Here is a 19,009-nt window from a genome sequence, read left to right as displayed (position 1 = left end):
TTCATGACGAGTAGTCTTCAGGTTATAAAGCACTTCCTACGGGCTTTCAATCAGTTTTCATGAAAACTTATTATTCACGTGTATTCCACATGTGTCAAACAATACAGATTGGGGAGGTGACACAGAACCCAAGAGGACAAATGATGCACACTTTATGTCTCGCCTGAAAAGTGATAATGGGCAGAAGCATCAATTCATCGGATTCTATTGTGTGTAAAAACTTTTTCCATCGTATGATTTGTCATCAAAACTTATAAACCCGTGAAGACATTTATGGAGACGAGCGGAACACAAACAGGCTGACCAAACACCACTCGGTGGAAACGATAAGATATATTTGTGTCACCAGAGACGCTTAAAAGAACATTGATCTTCAGTTATCCCTGGTGCAATTATTTTACATATGCCAAATAAATTTCCATGAAGCTGTCGCTTGCCTCTTACTCTCAGTTATAATGATAAAAAAATGGCAACAGCAAATTCTCACTCATTCAGAAGGCATGGCAATGCCATATCTTGCTATATATATATAACAAACTGACGCCCGTGGTTATGGGAAATATTGATTATTGTGCCAAATTGTGGGCTATACTCCCATTAACATTCAATCAGTCATTCCGGTGCCAGCCAATGGATGGTGGAGAGGGATGGAGGAGGACGGAGCTGCTAGACTGAGCGTTTTGACGCGCTGAGAGGAGGACAGAGCGTCACATCTCTCCAAACGCCCATCAAACTTTCACCACAGCATGTAGAGAGGACCCAGTCCTCTGAAAGAGGCCTGTTAGAGACAACAAGGACACGCTGGATTCTGGGCGGACGGCTGGACAGCGATGGAGACACTACTGGCAATTACTTTTGGTACAGTTTGACCCTGCTGCGATTCCCCCTGAAAACACCTTGTTCAGTTTTTTCGTCCTTTTTGCGACAGATCGACAGGGATGGAGCAAGCACCCAGCGCGCCGAGCCCTCCTCCAAAACCGGCCCATCACGAGCCTATAAGCTTCGGCATCGACCAGATCCTGGGAGCCGGTACAGAGCCAGAAAACGGGCGCGTGTCTGGAAGACAAAGTGGATCCGATTCAAGCAACGGGGATGGTTATTACAGTTTAGGAAGCCCGACCGGGGCAAGCGCGCCTTCATACACCGCGCTGTCTATCTCCCTCTCCGGTATAATGCCTCCGGTGGAGGCGTCAGGTTCATATGAGGAGAGCAGGAGTCTGGGAAGCCGGGGAGTAATTCGAGTCCCGGCCCACAGACCCATGACAGCGCCGGGACCCCCGGCCCCAGTCCAGAGCGCTGTCCCTGGGTTTGGAGGGCTGTGCTTCCCCTGGATAGGAAACAGGTTCGCCAAGGACAGAATATCAGGTAGGCCAGCTGTTCCAACTAACAAGTTTACATCATTAATATTGTATAATATTTAAAACATTAGTAACTGCTGCTGAATCATTAAAAAAAAAACACGTGTCAAATATTTGTAAAGGCTTTTACAGCCAACTGAAATGTTGTCACTTTAATTATTTTAAATATCGTTGCAACATGAGATGGAGTAGCCCACATACTACGTTTACACATTATTATTTAAAGCCTTTTTCATTACTGACTTCACTTATGTTTTAGGAGTTGAATATGTAATTTCTAAGAAAAGCAAAACAAATCGTAATGTTCAATCACACTTTTTCAGGTTTTATTTGTAAATACCCAAAAAGCAACCGCAGGTTCTGTTATGATGCATTACTGTAGAAAAACATAACTAAATGTTATTAAAAGGCTACATTGAAGATAAATTAAAAATAAGCCTATATTACGCTGCCAAATAATTTACTTCAGAAATTAAAGAGAAAAGGAAAATAAAAATAAGGTCTGAAAACTAGGTCTGATCTAAAATAAGAAAAGGTGTGATCTGGTCGATGTATATAACACAAAGGTTAAACAAATTGAAGATGAACAGGAGCCTTCATTATCAAAAGTCTTGCATATAGTGTGTAAAGAAAAGACAAATAGGCCAACAGGCCTGCTGTCCTCGCTGTAATTAGCAGTGCGGATTTCATCCGTTACAGCTCAAACACCTTTAAAATGAGTATTCATTTATTTTTCCATAATTGCATTGTTTCCAATACTTGGCCAGACTCATCTTTCACAATAAATTTCAACTCACATATTTCACATATGGCTTACACAGTCTAAATAGGGAATTGTTGTCAAACAGGGCAGATATATGTGATATATGGCCTTGAATTTCCATACAGAGTGAGGAGTGAATTAGTCTGTTTGGTGCTGTAGGAAATCTCATCTTCCACTCACCGGTGTGTGTTTCTGTTCCCTGCAGCAGCCCTGGTGCCGTTTGCCGTTACGCGGCGGATAGGACACCCGTATCAGAACCGGACACCGCCAAAACGGAAAAAGCCCCGCACGTCCTTCTCCAGAGTTCAGATCTGCGAGCTGGAGAAGCGCTTCCACCGGCAGAAGTACCTGGCCAGCGCCGAGCGGGCAGCCCTGGCCAAGAGTCTGAAAATGACAGACGCACAGGTCAAAACCTGGTTCCAGAACCGCAGGACCAAGTGGAGGTTGGTATGACGTTTCAAATTCAAGTCTAAGGAGTCTGTACTTACATTTGTAACCCCATTTATTCACAATTCACCGTTAGAAACCCGCACTACAGTTTTCTTCCGCAAATAGTTACACCTATTTGAGGCGTCCTGTTCAAAATCAAACTTTCCTCGTTCTGTAGATGACCCCGCGCGCCATTTCCTGTGAATTGAGCCCGTCGACACGGAACAAAAAAGCTACAGGATACAAATAAACAACAAGAAATATATATACGTCTATACATTTTTTAAATCAGCGTTCATATCGTTTTATCATCTTCTTTTCTTTTTTTCTCTTCATGTTCTTCATCCTATACAATTCAATATTAATATTAAATATTTGGTAGAGAAATGCCTTTTTTTAATCCCCAAAATGTAGTTTTTACCAATGAGTGATTATTATTACAGATAGTAAGTTGCTATGTGATGATGATGATGCTATGTGCTTTTTATTTTGCTAATTTTTCATGCTAAAAACAAACCTTGACATTCTTTTATCACTTTTAACATTTAATTTTTATTCTAAGAACGTATCACTGCTGTTTTGTGCAGTTTAAGGGAATTTTTTTTGCAGTCTTTGATGCTGTCCATTAATCTTACATAACTTCACTTTCTGTTTATATATTTATTTATTTATTTATTTAATAACGTTTTTTTTTTTTCACCTGTTTTTTATTAGGAGACAGACAGCCGAGGAGAGGGAGGCGGAGCGTCAACAGGCCAATCGCCTCATCCTGCAGCTGCAGCAGTCCGCCCTCCAGAAGTCTCTCAGCGAATCAGCGGTCTCGGATCCACTTTGCGCGCATAACTCCTCCCTGTATGCCCTGCAGAACCTCCAACCCTGGGCCGAGGAGAGGGAATAGAGACCAGACACCACGCTGTAATCAATAAACATCATCTAATATCCCTGGGAGGATACATACATTAAATTAGGCCTACATGAGGACAGTGGGACTTACTTTGTCCATGCAATGGATAAAAAAAAATGTTGGACCAGATAAACTGAAGAATGGGTCACAGGCAGCCATTTGATTGGGCGGTTGGGAAAAAGGGACCTGACATAAGGGTGAGTGATGCCTGTTCTGAAAGAGAAACAGAACTTTCTTGGAATAAATCTTTCAACTCTGTACTTTGGAACCGTGAGACTTTTTTAAATCAAAAAAAGGAAAGAATACTTTTAATTCAAAATTATTGTCACCCTGTGATGCTTGTACTTGATCTGTTCATAAGAAGAAGATCATTCACCCCATAGACTTGAAGGAGGCAAATAATTATCCCCAGTAAGACACGATTAAGTGTTTTCTGAAGGTCTTGCTCTCAACAACCAACTCCTTATTCTGAAACAGACTTTACAACACTTTGAAAGGGTTGGCTCTGTATTTTTAGGGGATAAACACCAGCCATATAAAGACAAGGCCTACACCCCAAAACATATACAATAGAGTCCTAGCATAAAAATTTGTCTGAGTTTTAAATAAATCTCCTGCCACAAAATACACGAAAATGCAGATAAAAACGGGTTCAGAGATTTTTTTTAGTTGTTCTGGTACTGAAGCATTCTACCGATCTCATTTATAAATGTATACCTCCAACTAAAATGCACCACCACATCCACCTACATACACAGGTGTGTTGCACCCACACCTGTGAAAAGATAAGGATACCTAAAATGTTACATAATGGGGGAGAAATGCTTTTGTGCGAAGTAATAAAAGGAAAATAGATGTCTGGATAAGAGGGGAGAGAAGTGAAGAAAATATGAACGAGGCAGTAAGTTGGGAAAATAAGGGAGTGATGCATGTTCAGTGACGGTGGTGACGTTTTTTTTCATATGCACATTATCATGCTTTATTTGTGTGTCCTTTGGGATCGAGAGGCACAAATGTACAACTCTTTTTATACTTTCATTGTATATCTGTAAATAACAATATAAATTGTTCTTGTGACACTTTTTGCTCAATCTCTTTATGATGCACCATAAATAAAAAAATAAGATTTTTAAGGTTTATTACACCATAATTATAAGCTAGAAAAAAAACAAATTTTGGAGTGACAAGGTACGTGACAAGTAGACATGAATTCTTTTTGTTTCTTGAAAAGTTTATTGATAAATATAATGATTCTATACAATATTTCATTACACACATTATTTCATTTTGACAGTTTTAAGATGTCTATCTGTTTGTCTTCCTGTCTGTTAGTCTATCTGGGTACATTTGAGATGAGCCGCAACACATCTCAGCAAGGGTTTTCATTGGTAGCACAGTGAGTGGGCATGACAGTAAATCATTCATAAATTTGTATTTTTGTCCTGCTCAATCTTCAAAACAATGGCTCTTGTGTGAAACATGGCTTCCATTCCTTCAGAATCAGTGACGAGGTCTCTCTCATCTCCTGTCTTATTCTCTCATCTTCCTCTATTCTTTCTCCACAATCCCTCCATCTTTCTCCCCTCTTCCTGTCTATCCTTCACAGTGAAAGGTTGGTCGCTCTGAGTCGACATTTTTAATGGACAAAACAGACGACAAAACTTTCCTCTCTGGACAGATTGTGGTGTCCACAAGATGAAGCTAATTGCTCGAGACTTTACATCAGGACACCACAAACACACAGACACACACACACACATACACACACTTCACACACTTTGCATCTGTACGCCAGTAAACCTCTAAATTGACTTTTTATTTAACGAAGAGTGTCAGGTTGAATAATTACAGTTATATCCAATTTGACAGATAGACAGACAGATAGTCAGAATCAGAAACACGCAGACAAGACTGTTCCACACGGCCACAATACAATACAACAGTTAAATATCTACAGTTGAGTCGTTGCAACATTGAGACACTGACTGACACCACTGGAACACACACAGTAGGTGTAGAGAAGACTGCTGCAAAGTGCCACGAGACTTAAGACTGCAAGCTTATATTCAGCTCAGCAAAGCTTTCCAGGCCTGTGTCTGAATTCAGAAACGGATGAGGTGGCTCCGTGAGATGCTACACCCAGACCTTGGCTTTTCAAATGTATCTACTTTGCTGAATATAATGCCACCAAGCTTTTCATGGCACATATACGTTAAATATGTAGTAGGCCTCTGTCTTGCATGCTTCACAATATTGCTCACATTTCTTGTGATGACGTAAAAATTACTGATGAAAACAGCTATTAATTAAGCCTCTGATCCACAATAGTATGCACTGGGTTGATCTCACTGCTTAGCTGCTTTTAGGAATTCCAGTCGTGCTTGATAATGTGGTTCAATATACAGAGGGGTATTCGACCAAATGTGTGAGAATCAGTATTTACACGATGCAATGAAATACACACAGTCTGATGCGACTGTAACCGTCAGCGTAACGACAGCAACAAACAAGGGAGACATAAACAAGGTCAATTGTTACAGAAAGGTTAAATGAAGGGTTTAAGTCCAAAGGACGTTTTTCAAAATGTTTGTCTCTTAGGATTTGTTACAGCAAGATGCCTTCAATGAAGATTTGTGGCAACCGTCCCACACAAAGCTACAAGATCCATGTTTTGTCTCAAGCGGTGCTGTTCCTTTTCTCTTGCATGTTCATCTCTCCTGCTTCTCTTTCTCCTTTGTTCTATTTTCTTTTCTTGCTTGGCGCTTTCGTCTGTTGCACAGTCCCCTCTTCTTTGTTGTCTAGATGACATTTTCAAAGAGCTGTAGAGACCTCATGATGTTTTCATCCTGTGCAATTGAGACAGAAAATTAAGAAGCAGAGTGTGAGGAGAGTCATCCATCAACCACCATTTCATTCAGTTTGCTGGCCACAAGGGGGCAGTACAAGCCTTTAATATGTTGGTTAGTGAGCTCTCTGCAGATAAACACTTTGATACAAAAGGTAGCAAAGACCGAAATTAATATCCAGTATAGTGAGACTTGCAAAGGAGGAAGATAAGCAAAGAATCCGAGAAACATTGTGTAAATAGTAAGTAAAGTAAGTGCAAATATTACAATAAGCCTTTCACACAACAGTAGAAAAAGCACAAGTGTTTCGAATTATGTTAACAATGGCCCCGTTTTAACAGAATTCAGTCATCATTAATTTAACAATTTACACTTGTGTCTTCCTACTGAGACATGTCAAAATGTCTTTAGTGAAAAAGGTTGATTGGAGAGGGATCCTTAGGATTATGTAACTTTAACAAGAAAAAAAGAGAATACCTCTTGACAAGAGAGGATGAATTCATCCAGAGTGACCACCCCATCTCTGTTTTTGTCCATTTTCTGTGGAGAAGAACACACATACTGCCAATCCATTTGTCAAAGGTGTGTCAGATATTAAGATATTAATCAAAGGTACAAACGCTATCAACAAATCTTTTGTAAATAAATACACGTCCTGTAAAAATCAGTGGCCTATTCTGTGACTGTGTCATTGTGTCATTTTGGCAACTTCTTTCTTGCTCAGCTCTCTTTGCTGTGGTGTTTCTGTTTTGTTTTTTTTTGCAAGTTTAGTCTATTGTCACTCTTTTGTTTTTGATGGTGTACTTTGCTGCTCATGCTAACTACCAATTTTTTCTTCTACTGGTGCTGCTTCCGTAAATGTTAAGCATGTGTCTGACACATCCTTGTTTGCTTAATCATCAAAAATGTGTTGTTGTTTTTGTTGTTGCCGTTTTTATTAGAATTAAATAAAGTACTCAGATGTTGTTACCTGAAAGAAGGCATCCACATGCTGCTTGGGTGCATCATTTTTCAAGGCAGGGTAAGTGTACTTCCCCATCATGTCATATATCGCTCTGACGATACCTGTCATCTCCTATGAAACAGAGACACAAATGGGACGGTAAGTGTGAGATTAACACAAAAACACATAAACAATGTGCGTATTAGCGCTATTGAAAATAAATGAAAGTTAGGCATGTACAAATACACAAAACACACACCTCTTTGTTGATGTATCCATCTCTGTTGACATCATAAAGGTTGAAGGTCCACTGTAGCTTCTCAGTGATGGAGCCCCTCAGCAGGATGGACAGAGCTGCTACAAAGTCCTGATGGAGACAAAAAGGACAGAATCAAACACTGACAAAGGAGAACTAGTTTTGAAATAAAAACAACAATATTACTTGAATAGGAAGAAACAAGCAAACCTCAAACTTTATGGAGCCGCTTTGTGCTGTGTCAAATGCGTTGAACAGGTAGTGTGCGTAGGTGCTGGCATCTGCAGTAAGAAGAAATTAGTGTGTCAGTACACTGGGTAGAAACAATACAGAAGCCAAGACAAGTATAGACTCAAACAGCACAACACACACTCTCTGTCGTTACCTCCCTGTGGGAAGAACTGGGAGTATATTTGCTTGAAAGTATCCTCATTCACAACGCCACTTGGACACTCCTGGAATGAGAGCGGGAGACGGAAAGAGAGGGTGAGGAGGTGGGAGATGTAAACTGCAGATACCAACCTGGACAGAAACTGATGGAGGACTGAGGGAGGGTTTAACAGATGAAGAGTGTTGATGGAATAAATCAAAGGATTACACAACGGTGATAGGAGATTGGCTGTTGGTTAAACCTCTATGTGATACATTTTAGTACAACATAGTTTTAAATATTACCAGTTTGTAGTATAAAGCATTCATGTGTAATACCATCAAAAGTAAAACAGACTGCAGTGGCCAAATCTGGCTGTCTTTTCAGGATGTCACTGTTGAGTCTAGTTTTTACATGTTCGCTTTAATTTAGCTGTACGTTTACAAAAAAAAGACACAAAAAGTGTCCATGGATGACAGCTAATTTTATTTTACTTTGGCATGTATTACAACTTAAAGGTTTATTTGTATTGTAAGAAAAAAGACAAGACTACTGCAAACTATATAGAATTAACAATGTCAACAATAAAATGAAGAAAGAAAGCATCAAGTGTAGCGATAAACAAATAGCAGCAATGAAATCTAAAGAAATATCAAACCTTTTAATAAATCTACTGTAGCATTAGTACAGCAATATAAATGCCATGAGGTCATTTTTAATCCAATAAAAATGCCCTTAGTTCATCATCTAAATCTGCCTTTCATTGGAGAGACATACAGGCTTAAACTGTGGACAGCTCCTGGTGCTGATATAAAGCCTAATTGATTTACCAGAGAAAAACAGGTGACTTGTAAAACCACTTAAATCAAATGTGTTTGCTTCAAAGCAAGTGTTCGTCAAAGCATTACACACCCAAAAAAAGGGATATCTGGCAAGCTAATATTCTTTTATAGAAGCATCAGTTTGTTGCACCTATTATTTGCTTAATTTAGAGACAGAGATTATGGATTTTACCCAGGAGGCCTAATGAATCTATTGCACAAGGTCATTTTTGATCCCCAAATATCTGTCTGGACTTTTGGCCATACAGTATATCAGGGTTGCTATGGGTCTAAGACGAGTTACGGCACAAACCAGGACGACACTGAATGAATCAAAATGTTTAGTAAATCTTGTGTTCACACATGAATGAAATACATTTTCAAACAGAATTCAGAATTCTTGGGTGAAGGAGTATTTATTCTTTTAAACAAATCTCTTGGTGTGCTTGCTAAGAAGTAAACTTCAGGTTTATTCTACATTTAAGCACTAGAGCAAGCAATCTACCGGTCATCACATGGACACTTTGGTTATGTGCTGTGTGTACAGTATAAGAAGGACTAATTCACCTAGAATGGAGTAGACATAATAGATCTTTATTGTCATTGTTTTAAGACAACAAAACACAGTTTAGTCGCTCCTCAGAATGACAATATACTGTAAACAACAAAATCAAAATATATGTATACAAATATTAAAATATATAAAAGAAAGTGCAGTCACTTACGTTCTTAAAGCCCCGGTAGAGCACTTGGAGCTCTCTTTTGCTGAAGTTGGTTATGGCTTCTAGCTGGTCGAGGCCCTCGGGTCGATGGCACACCATGGTTATCTCCAAGTCATCATCAGTTTTGTCTGAAGAAACATGAAAGAAGATTCCTTAACATAACCCACGCACGACAAACAACGAAAAATTGAGAGAGCAAAAGAACGGAAGGGCAGATAAAAAAAAACATTAAAAAAAGAAGGAAGAAGGGACACAGTGTTCTGAATATCTTGAATATCTATTGTACTGGATAAGGCAGAAATAATAAGACTTTAGCTTTAAAAAGGAAAGATAGGCGGGGAAAGGTAGAGGTCAGTTTAACAGCTCCATGTTCCTACTCTCACCGGCCCGATCATTAACAACTCATTACTCTCCCGCCACAGGGGAGGGGAGAGAGGACACTGACTCTAAGTTGCGCACACACGCATACACGCGTGAGCATACGCGCGCGCACACACACACACTTGTCTAAACACCCTGAAAGTCCCTGAAGCAATCTACAATGTAATAATCAGACATAATACTATACCTGTGCATAAATGATTATAATAACAGTCATACAAATTCAGAATAGGATGAAGTGGTCATAACGTGCAGTAGTAAAATGACAGATGTAAAAAAAACATACTGGTGGTTAATAACCCGGTCCACTTTGTCCAGTCTGATTGTCACTGACCTGCGTGAGCTTGCTCAGCAGTGTTTGCTTTAGTGTGGAGCATCTGAGAGAGACCTGAAGTTATCATCTTCTCCTGCTTCATTATAGTTTGTTATATAATCATAAAAGTGATATGAATGTTTTGGAGTATAGACAGTTGGTGTGTCAGCCTAGATTGCTACTGGCATAGACCTCTAATTATTTAAAAGCGCTGACTTCATATCTATAGGACTGCATGTTGATCAGCTACAATTTCCTCTGTCTTTTTAGCAGTAACAAATTACTGTCATCACTAAACAGATTATAGCACTGTCATCGGAGGACTCAAGCAGGCAGTGGTTTGAGTGGGTGCTGGTGGCGCAGGTACAGTGAGTGAGCTAAAGCATTTTAAAAAGAGGCTCCTGTCCTGCTTTAATGAAGTGTCACAGAGTGCAGTGTTCACACTGTCCTTGGCACTCCAGATTCTGAAACATCAACAGTCCTAAAATAGAATGTGTGCCAAGACCATTAGCACTTTGTGAAGCTTTATTACACCAATACTTCCTCAGCTCTATTCTCTCAGAGAATCATCACTAGCAGGTTGGCATTTTTACTGTGCCAGGCAAAGACAACTTCATCTCACTGCTCAATGAAACCTCAGTCAACAGTCCAGTGATCCCATTTAATACATTAACAGACTTTTCATATCTGCATAGAAGTGCTGCCATCAAGCCTCAAGAGCAAAAGTGTGTTTGAATTTAAATATAACTTATGATGGAATATAAATTAGGATGACATCCCTCTAATCTAATGTTGCACTGTACACTAGGTACTGAAACAAAATATAAAATATAACTATGTGTGTATACAAAACTATTTTATATACTGCATGTACAGTATACAGATGTTCTCAGGACTGTCCACCAGCCCCCTCCCCCCTCTTTTTTCTGCACTACCTATACTTTATATTTTTATATTTTATATATTTTTTTATATTATATATTTCGTGTTGACACTGTAAAGGGGTTGCTTCAATCTCGTTGCACAGGTACTGCACTTGTGTATAATGACAATAAAGGCATTCTATTCTATTTTATTATTCGAACTGTAACAGCCCACATAAAATACAATAATATGGTATGTTCTCCAGCAAAAGCTTATTACACTATGCCCACTAGTTTTCTACAGTGTAGGTGGATTTTTACATCATTACTTTGTATAACTTCTGTTTAGTAGTTAAGCAGCCTCTCTTTACATAGGACATTTCCACTAACGCACACACGCACGAACACACCTGAAGGCCATTCAATTCATCACTAAGGCAGTTCAGTGTCACATTAGGGTGGAGGTGCACAATCATGGTTCAAGGTGAGATTATTTACACCCAATTAGGACACCCTTCCTGCTTACACAAAATCTACCACAACTCAGGACGTCCCAACTCAAAGTACAATGTATAATTGCGTGAGAGTCAGGATCAGTTACAGTAGTATTTAAGTTTAAAATTGTTTTCACCTTCACTCAGTACATTAGACTTTATGATCACATTGGTTAGCAGGGCATATCTTTCAGCATGTACAAAGATATATGTGCATGTCGTTAAAAAAAGAAATAATGCCGTAAATGCAGGCAACAATTAGGTGTTTAGAATAAATTAACAATGGTTAGACAGGACCCATACATGAAGACACACACACCTATAGAACTTAAGATTTGTAAAATTACACACTGTGGAACACATCCAGACAATTTAAAGTTGTGATATGAACGTTAGTTATCTAATTTTTATGACTTTTAGTATGTATATATTATCACTGTTAACTTTCAAATAATTGTAGCTGTTTTAGACTCAGTTTTCTGTAAACAGGATGACACTAGACATTGAAGTAAATGTTTACCAAGTATGAGAGATTTAGAATATCAAAAACAGCAGAGAAAAAAACACACAAGCCTCATACAGCAAGCCTATACTATGGGTGATTGAAGGCAATAGTTAAGAATGAATTACAGTACATGCAGTTGAGTCAGTCAGTCTCCAGCTTCAAACATTCACATGCATTCATTGTTTGTTTATGTATTCATATTCTGATGAGTTTCTCAGAAAGAAGCAGCTGAATACAAGTGATCTAAGTTCCACACATCAAACTTTCCCAAAAAATCTATAACTTGCTCACAGACAGACAGTAGTAAAAACCTTCCAACTTTGCTGACAGTGTGAGTGCTTGTTCAGGTGATGGTAGAGTTGTAGTATTGACTCACCCTCTACGGTGATGACTCCCAGTAGGTGCAGCATTTTGACGGCCCCACAGCACAACAGAATGATGGCTATAGTATGTAAGCTGTTCTCACTCTGCTCCTCTCTTTCCATTTTTGATTCACTTATTTCTTTCCACTGGCCTCTAGAAGCTTTTTGTCTCCAACTCACCTCTGATTCCTTTAAGTTCTTTTTTAAATTATTGGACTTTTACTATGTTCTGTAGAAATATGCAAGAACAAACACATTCTAAACTTTCTAACTAGCTATAGCTTTTTCACCCAAATCTGACTACAGTTAGCGACAGGGAGCTGTTTCTCTCACCTCTCTCTCATGCCTTAACTTTCTATCTATCCTGCCTTCTCCTACAGTGAGATCAGTACGTGCCTGCCTCTCTTTGTCTCTGTCTTTTTATCCCCCTGTCTCCGGACTCCCTGGGGTATCTCACTCTCTTATCCTGACCTTCGCTCAATCCCACTAACGCTTCTTCCCCCCCACCCCTTCTGTTACAATCCCTGTGTCCTTCACTCTTTGGGAACGCAGCTCTAACTTGAGGGTCCGACCTGAGCACACTGTAAACAATGATAAACTCACCTTCTACTGTACGACTGTATGCTTGTCTTGTGACTGTCCGCACATATGCATGTGTGTGTGTGTGTGTGTGTGTGTGTGTGTGTGTGTGTGTGTGTGTGTGTGTGTCTGTGTGTGTGTGTGTGTGTGTGTGCGTGTGTGTATGAGTGTGTGTGTGTATGCATTTGTGGGTGTGTACGTGTGTGTTTATGAGCAGATTAGCACTTGATTATAAGACACACAGTCATCCCTGAACAACAGAAGGCTTAATAATTCACTACAAAGGGACTTATTTATAATCAAACATGACCGAGTCCTTTTAAAGGGAATTGCACTACAATGTAAACAACACTTTTATCCAAATCAGTAAGTATGAATACACCCAGTGAGATCCACCTAATAATGTCTTAATATTGTAATATGTCTGAATGAGTATAAATTTAACCTGCTATAGGCTGCAAGTACCAGCAGGGGGAAGCAGTGACTTACACAGAAGTCACTAGTGTGCGTCAAAGCTTCTAATAAAAATGTGTTGCACATTTCATTACACGTGTTACCTCCGATTTAGCTGATATGTTCAGTTGTAACATGATAAAGTTAAAAAAACAAAATGTCAACAATAAAACATACCATATTCTTAGCATGTAAAGCATGTACTGATTAGATAAACATTTTCCGTAGTATCTCTGAACTGTGACCAGCTGGTACTCATTCATGTCCAAATGTGAAGGTAAAAAGGAGCTGTGATTGCCCAACGAGATGAAGTGTGTAGCCACTGACTGGCGGGCTGCAGGGGGCTCTGCTGTATCAAGAGGTTTCCCACAGAGTTGTCAATTGAAGGGTTGCTTTATTTACCGTTCTGGGATTAAAGCAGAACTGCTGGGTAAAATTAAATTTAGTGGCAAGAGTAGCATTTAATTTAATTTGCCAGACATTTAAAAAAAACGCTCCGTAGTGTACACATCACTTGTTAAGGATGATATATTGTGTTTGTTCAAGTAATCGGCCTTCAGCTGTCTCTCACTCTGACCAATCAGCAACATTTTTGTCATGGTATAACACACAGACATGGCGAACAATAAATCTTCCTGTTTTTTCACACCAACACTCCTTTCCTTTCCACGGATAGTACACTTTCCGTAGGATAAGCCTACTATACCACAGAATATTAAAGGAAACATGTGGCCTGAGTGCTTACAACTTCATTTATATAGCATATTTCATACATAAAATGTACTACAATGTGCACTGATAAAACATAAATATAAAAGACAGATGCTATTTAAAAATAAAGCAGAGCAGAGCATAAAATCAATTATTAATTTACACGTGGTTTTCGGACATTTCACACATAAAATATAACGTGTGAAACACATTTCAAGTGTGATAAATTTAAAAATATGCAATTGTGATTTTTAGACATTTTCCATGTGATAACATGATTTTTTTGTAAACAAAGTGGTAGCAGCAGGCTGCAGATCTGGGATTAGCTGAAAATAAATGTCGTTCCTGACCAAGCGCTCTTACTTTCAAACAAAAATGTCCTCCTCTTGCTCCTGCTTAGTGTCCCCCTGACCCACTGGGCCTTTGCCTGTCCATTCACAGATATTAGGGAGCGGATGATTCACTCCTGCTTTACTCTGCCAGTCAAAGTGCACAGGAACTATTCTGTTTTCGAAAAAGTTAATAATTCGGTTCTCAACAAAGATAATTAGCAAAGGTCTAATAGCAAGATTTTGATATAAGCAACCTCTTTTAAAAGCATACGATTACCATTAATAAATGGCAGTGTATAATTGAGTTGTTACAGGGCATACTTACTATAACAATTTCTTTTTAATTGTAAGAAATCTGTACAAATCGTGTTCCCCACCTAAAACCTGAGGAGGTTAGGGTAACCAAGATACAATCTACATAAAAAGCTGCCTCAGGAGCTTCACTTCCATCTATTAAACAAGCTTGTATAAGGTATGGAGTTTATGGATTATATTAAACAACAACCTCAACTGTCAGTAAAGAAAAGACTGCCTGTCACTGTCCCCAGCCAGCATCCTATCACAAAAAAATACATCTTGTATTAACACACACACACACACACACACACACACACACACACACACACACACACACACACACACACACTTCCTCCAGCCCAGAAACAGGATTTAACTCCTACCTTTCCTCTGCTGGCTCTTGTATTTAACTGTAGCTCTCCTCCATCTCTTCCTTTCTTCTGTTGCCAACTAAATCCTCCTTTCTCCTCCATTTCTGATCTCTCTCACTCTGCCAAATTCACGTCTCACTCTGCCACTCCATCTCTGCCAGGCTCTCTCTTTCCTTCTCATACAGAGTCATGTAATCCTTGCCAGAGTCATTTGCATAATCTGAATTAGCCTAATCTGCTGTCCTGGCGGCGACGGAGAGGGCTCGCTCTCACCGACCTCTTTAATGGTGGAGAGGGCTCTCCAAAAAAGTTGCAGCTCTACTGGCTGAAGGCTCTCTGGTGATATGGAGGATTTAAAAATAGATTCCATCTGCAACAGTTCTATTTACGCCATGCAAAGATGCACAACATCATCATGGTCCACAACATGAATTCAAGCTCTAGGAGGCAATGTTTTCCACACTAAACATCCAAGACAGTTGACATGGGGCCAATCTTTGAGTGGCCTTTGGGTTGTTCACTGAAAAGTCCAATGACTCACTCTGCTTAAAAACACACACACACACACACACACACAAACACACACTTCCACATGTTGGGCCACATGTATCCAGTCGCACACCCTTCAACAAGACAAATATGAGCACATTATTTCTAGGGTCATAGATAAAATATTAAGCACCTGTGTGCATAAAACAATATACACTCCCATGTTTGCACATGTAGTAGCATGCCAAAATTGATCTTTGAGTAAATACATGTCTAGACTCTGCAGAAGTACACAAACACGTGTACACAGACTGCTGGATGCCAAGTGAGGAGAATAACGAGATGACTTAATAAGCACTCACACCAGCTAATGGGAGTGTGGGTGATGGAGAAAGGATGCACATGAGAGAAAGAATGGAGGCATAAAAGAGAGAGAGGAGAAGGAAGAAGGAGTAAGGCAGGAGCAAATTGTGGTGGTGGCATTAGAGTGAGTGTGTGTGTGTGTGGGGGGGGGGGGGACAGAGAAGTGACAAAGAAGTACAGGAGACAAGGGGAAGATTGAGACAACATTGCTGCAAGGGGTAGGTGAGGAACACAGAGATTTATAGGAACTAAAAAGGAAATAAAAAATTCACCAGGGAAGGGAGAAAAATGCCAGGTGAGAATGTTACTGGAGAGATGAGTGGTCAGAGGTCACCATAACAGATGTGAAGGAAAACACAGAAGATAGCCTACCAGACAAAAACCAGGCAGACAAGACAAAAGGTGGGAGGAAACAACAGACAAAGAGAGGCTGTCAGGAAGAAAAGAACACTTGACAGAAAATAAAGAACTACAAGCAGCCTTGATGAAAACAGACAGACTAGACAAGCAGGCATGTAAATATTCAGGGAGGCGCAGGACTCAAGACACGGCAAGACAGTTCTTTTTTCTTCTTCGGAGCACAGTGATGAGCTCGTGCTCAGAAGATCAATCATTGTATGAATCTAATCTCACAATATTACAGCCGTGCACCATGTCGCTGTGTCATGATCCCAGATAACAAGTTATCTGCAACACCACAGAATAGGGGGCTGCACACAAATAAGCCCTGCTGCAATAATCCTGCATACATCCAACATGTTAGAGCGGGAGAGGGAGAGACGCTCAAGCACCACAACACAACACCAGAATTACAAATAACCTCCAAATAGCTTCAGCTTTGCACACCAACACATCCAATTCTTTCGTGTTTTATGCCAGGCATTTGCTGGGGTAAATAGGCTTGTTTTTCATTTGCAGGAGTCAGATTTCACCCGTTTGCACAAGGCAAGTGTATCTACAATCACCTCATTATTTAAAACTGCAACACATTTATGCCTTGCCTTTTAACACACACAGGATTAGGTGTACAACTCATTAAAAAGGAGAAACGAGCCATATGCACTCACTGGGAAATTGTCCTGCATGGTCTAATTTGCACTGAAAAACTGATAATAGCCTGCCTTAACAAATGAGTTTAAGTGACTGCACACAATAGGTGATTTTCACTCTGACAGTGGTCTTCTGCTCAGTGTGCCCATTCACTTGAGCAGGCAGTTTGGATTTGTTATTTATACAAATGAGGTTTACCGGCTTTATAAGAATGAGTAATGACGGAGTAAAACATTTCTCACAGGCAACAGGTCTTCACATTTTTTGTTGTTGCATATTTGTATCTCTCACCATCTCTTTCACATGGCCTCAATTTACTTTGGAATATCCCAATCTCATCAAACCTCCCTACCCCTCCCACCCAAAAACTGACATCTATTGTTGCCATGGCTACCGTGCTTCCAAGGTAACAGCAAGACGGAACAGCAGTGTGTGAGCAGAGTGACAAATACCTTCGACGTGTGTTTACCAATGTTGATGCCCAAATCTGCACACGCTGCTAGACAGAGAGCAACACACATACTCAGCCACACACACACGCATGCATGCAAGCATGCACGCATGCACGCAAGCCATCTCTCTCTCACTCTCCTCTCTTGGTTTGCTCTGTCAAAAAAATAAGCTCAACAACATTCACATGGCTGAACACACACACTGTCGCACTAAAACTTTGTTGGGGGATAAAAAAGATGCTTTTTTCCTCTGGGAACACCTGTTGGTCTCACACACACACACACACACACACACACTCATTCACAAACAAACACACACACACACACACACACACACACACACAACAACAAACTATTTGTCCTCTTTCTTTCACTGCATCTTAAAATATGAGCAGTTATTAATCTTTGGTCTGCAGCTTGCGTACGTGCGCAGAATATTTGAACTGGAGTGGGTGAGTGAGTGAGTGAGTGAGTGGGTGAGTGAGTGAATGACCGAGTGTGTGTGTGTGTGTGTGTGTGTGTGTGTGAGTGTGTGAGTGTGTGTGTGTGTGTGTGTGTGTGTGTGTGTGTGTGTAAGATACAATAAAACACATTGTTAAAAGTTTCACTGTCCATATGTGTGTGTGCATTGTGTTTATGTGTTTATGAGGGTATGCACATGCATGTGTGTGTGTGTGTGTGTGTGTGTGTGTGTGTGTGTGTGTGTGTGTGTGTGTGTGTGTGTGTGTGTGTATTCCCTCACCCCTGGACAGCCGCCTCGTCTTGGCTTGCATTGTCAGCGTACCCATCACAGCCCCCATGCTTGCTGTCGTCGTCGTGGAAACAAGCGCGTCTGTATGCTGAAGTCTCTATCTCTTTTGTCACGTGTTTGGACGGTTAGAACGCGCACACACACTCCCTCTCCCTCTTTCCTCTTCTCATCCTCCTTTCCCTCCCTCCCTCTCTCAATGGCTGCTCTCGGCAGAAACCCCTCTATCATCCCTCCTTCCACGCTTTTGCACTCCATCTCACAGTGCCCCTCCTCTCTTTTTCTCTCTCTCTCTCTCTCCTCTTTTTCTCCCCACACTCTCCCACTCTCTATCTTTCTCCTTCCAATTTCCTTGTTTTTCATTAGAGGTTGTAGCCTCCCTCCCTCTCTCTCACTCTCTCTAGCTCCCTCCCATCTACACACGCAAGCCAAAAGCCAAGCAGAGCATCAGTGATTCATATGAAATCGCCAGGATCTTGATTTGCTAAATTATAAATTAATATGAGTGTACCCATTGATTTGAGAACACTCTGGGAAAAGCAACAAACATGCCTTGTTACATTTCACACCTAATCACATCTGTTTCCCTCTGATGGAGGACAAATATGCAAATAAACACAACCTGAAACATTGATTTGAGAAGTAAATATAAAATATGGAGTTAAGGGAAAACATGGGATGAGAAAAAAATTATGAAGGGTCCTCATCATCGTGGTTTGATCATGAAAAGGCCACTTCAATCCATCAACACCTTCATTCACTCAATCCATCATTCCTGTTCATCCATCCATAATACCCCTATATATACCCCCCCCCCCCCCCCCCCCCCCCCCC

General features: G+C 40.2%; 2 protein-coding genes across 7 annotated transcripts in view; one reads left to right on the top strand and one right to left on the bottom strand.

Moving 5' to 3' along the window:
- Positions 1-498: 498 nt before the first annotated feature.
- tlx3a (T cell leukemia homeobox 3a) lies at positions 499-5,167 on the top strand. 2 transcript variants are annotated; one of them, XM_032528023.1, is made up of 3 exons: positions 499-1,365; positions 2,330-2,564; positions 3,265-5,167. In XM_032528023.1, exons 1-3 carry the CDS (start codon positions 939-941, stop codon positions 3,446-3,448), a joined length of 846 nt encoding a protein of 281 aa, XP_032383914.1. In that variant the 5' UTR covers positions 499-938; the 3' UTR covers positions 3,449-5,167. The 2 variants fall into 2 exon arrangements, with proteins under 2 accessions (XP_032383914.1, XP_032383913.1); XM_032528022.1 differs by having other exon boundaries at positions 516-1,365; positions 2,327-2,564.
- Positions 5,168-5,249: 82 nt separating this feature from the next.
- kcnip1a (Kv channel interacting protein 1 a) overlaps positions 5,250-19,009 on the bottom strand; it is a 47,174-nt gene continuing 33,414 nt past the window's right edge. For 2 of the 5 annotated variants that reach the window (XM_032528025.1, XM_032528027.1), the window contains exons 2-8: positions 9,416-9,540; positions 7,870-7,954; positions 7,710-7,780; positions 7,503-7,610; positions 7,271-7,375; positions 6,778-6,840; positions 5,250-6,300 (exon numbers count right to left, since the gene is read on the bottom strand). In XM_032528025.1, coding sequence (XP_032383916.1) covers positions 6,253-6,300; positions 6,778-6,840; positions 7,271-7,375; positions 7,503-7,610; positions 7,710-7,780; positions 7,870-7,954; positions 9,416-9,540 — 605 coding nt within the window. In that variant the 3' untranslated portion in view covers positions 5,250-6,252. Of the gene's footprint in view, positions 6,301-6,777; positions 6,841-7,270; positions 7,376-7,502; positions 7,611-7,709; positions 7,781-7,869; positions 7,955-9,415; positions 9,541-18,169; positions 18,496-19,009 lie in introns of those variants that run through there. The other 3 variants (XM_032528026.1, XM_032528029.1, XM_032528028.1) reach the window with 2 other exon arrangements.

The sequence above is a fragment of the Etheostoma spectabile genome, chromosome 10 (assembly GCF_008692095.1).
Source record: "Etheostoma spectabile isolate EspeVRDwgs_2016 chromosome 10, UIUC_Espe_1.0, whole genome shotgun sequence".
NCBI classification, from domain to species: domain Eukaryota; kingdom Metazoa; phylum Chordata; class Actinopteri; order Perciformes; family Percidae; genus Etheostoma; species Etheostoma spectabile.
The sequence above is the reverse complement of the archived record's forward strand: the minus strand, read 5'-3'. Positions and strand labels throughout refer to the sequence as shown.

Excerpts from the sequence above, each read along its gene's own strand:
- tlx3a (XM_032528022.1), top strand. The coding sequence starts at position 939 with ATGGAGCAAGCACCCAGCGCGCCGAGCCCTCCTCCAAAACCGGCCCAT. Across the intron at positions 1,366-2,326 it reads CGCCAAGGACAGAATATCAG|CAGCCCTGGTGCCGTTTGCC; the intron begins GTAGGCCAGCTG and ends TGTTCCCTGCAG. Across the intron at positions 2,565-3,264 it reads AACCGCAGGACCAAGTGGAG|GAGACAGACAGCCGAGGAGA; the intron begins GTTGGTATGACG and ends GTTTTTTATTAG.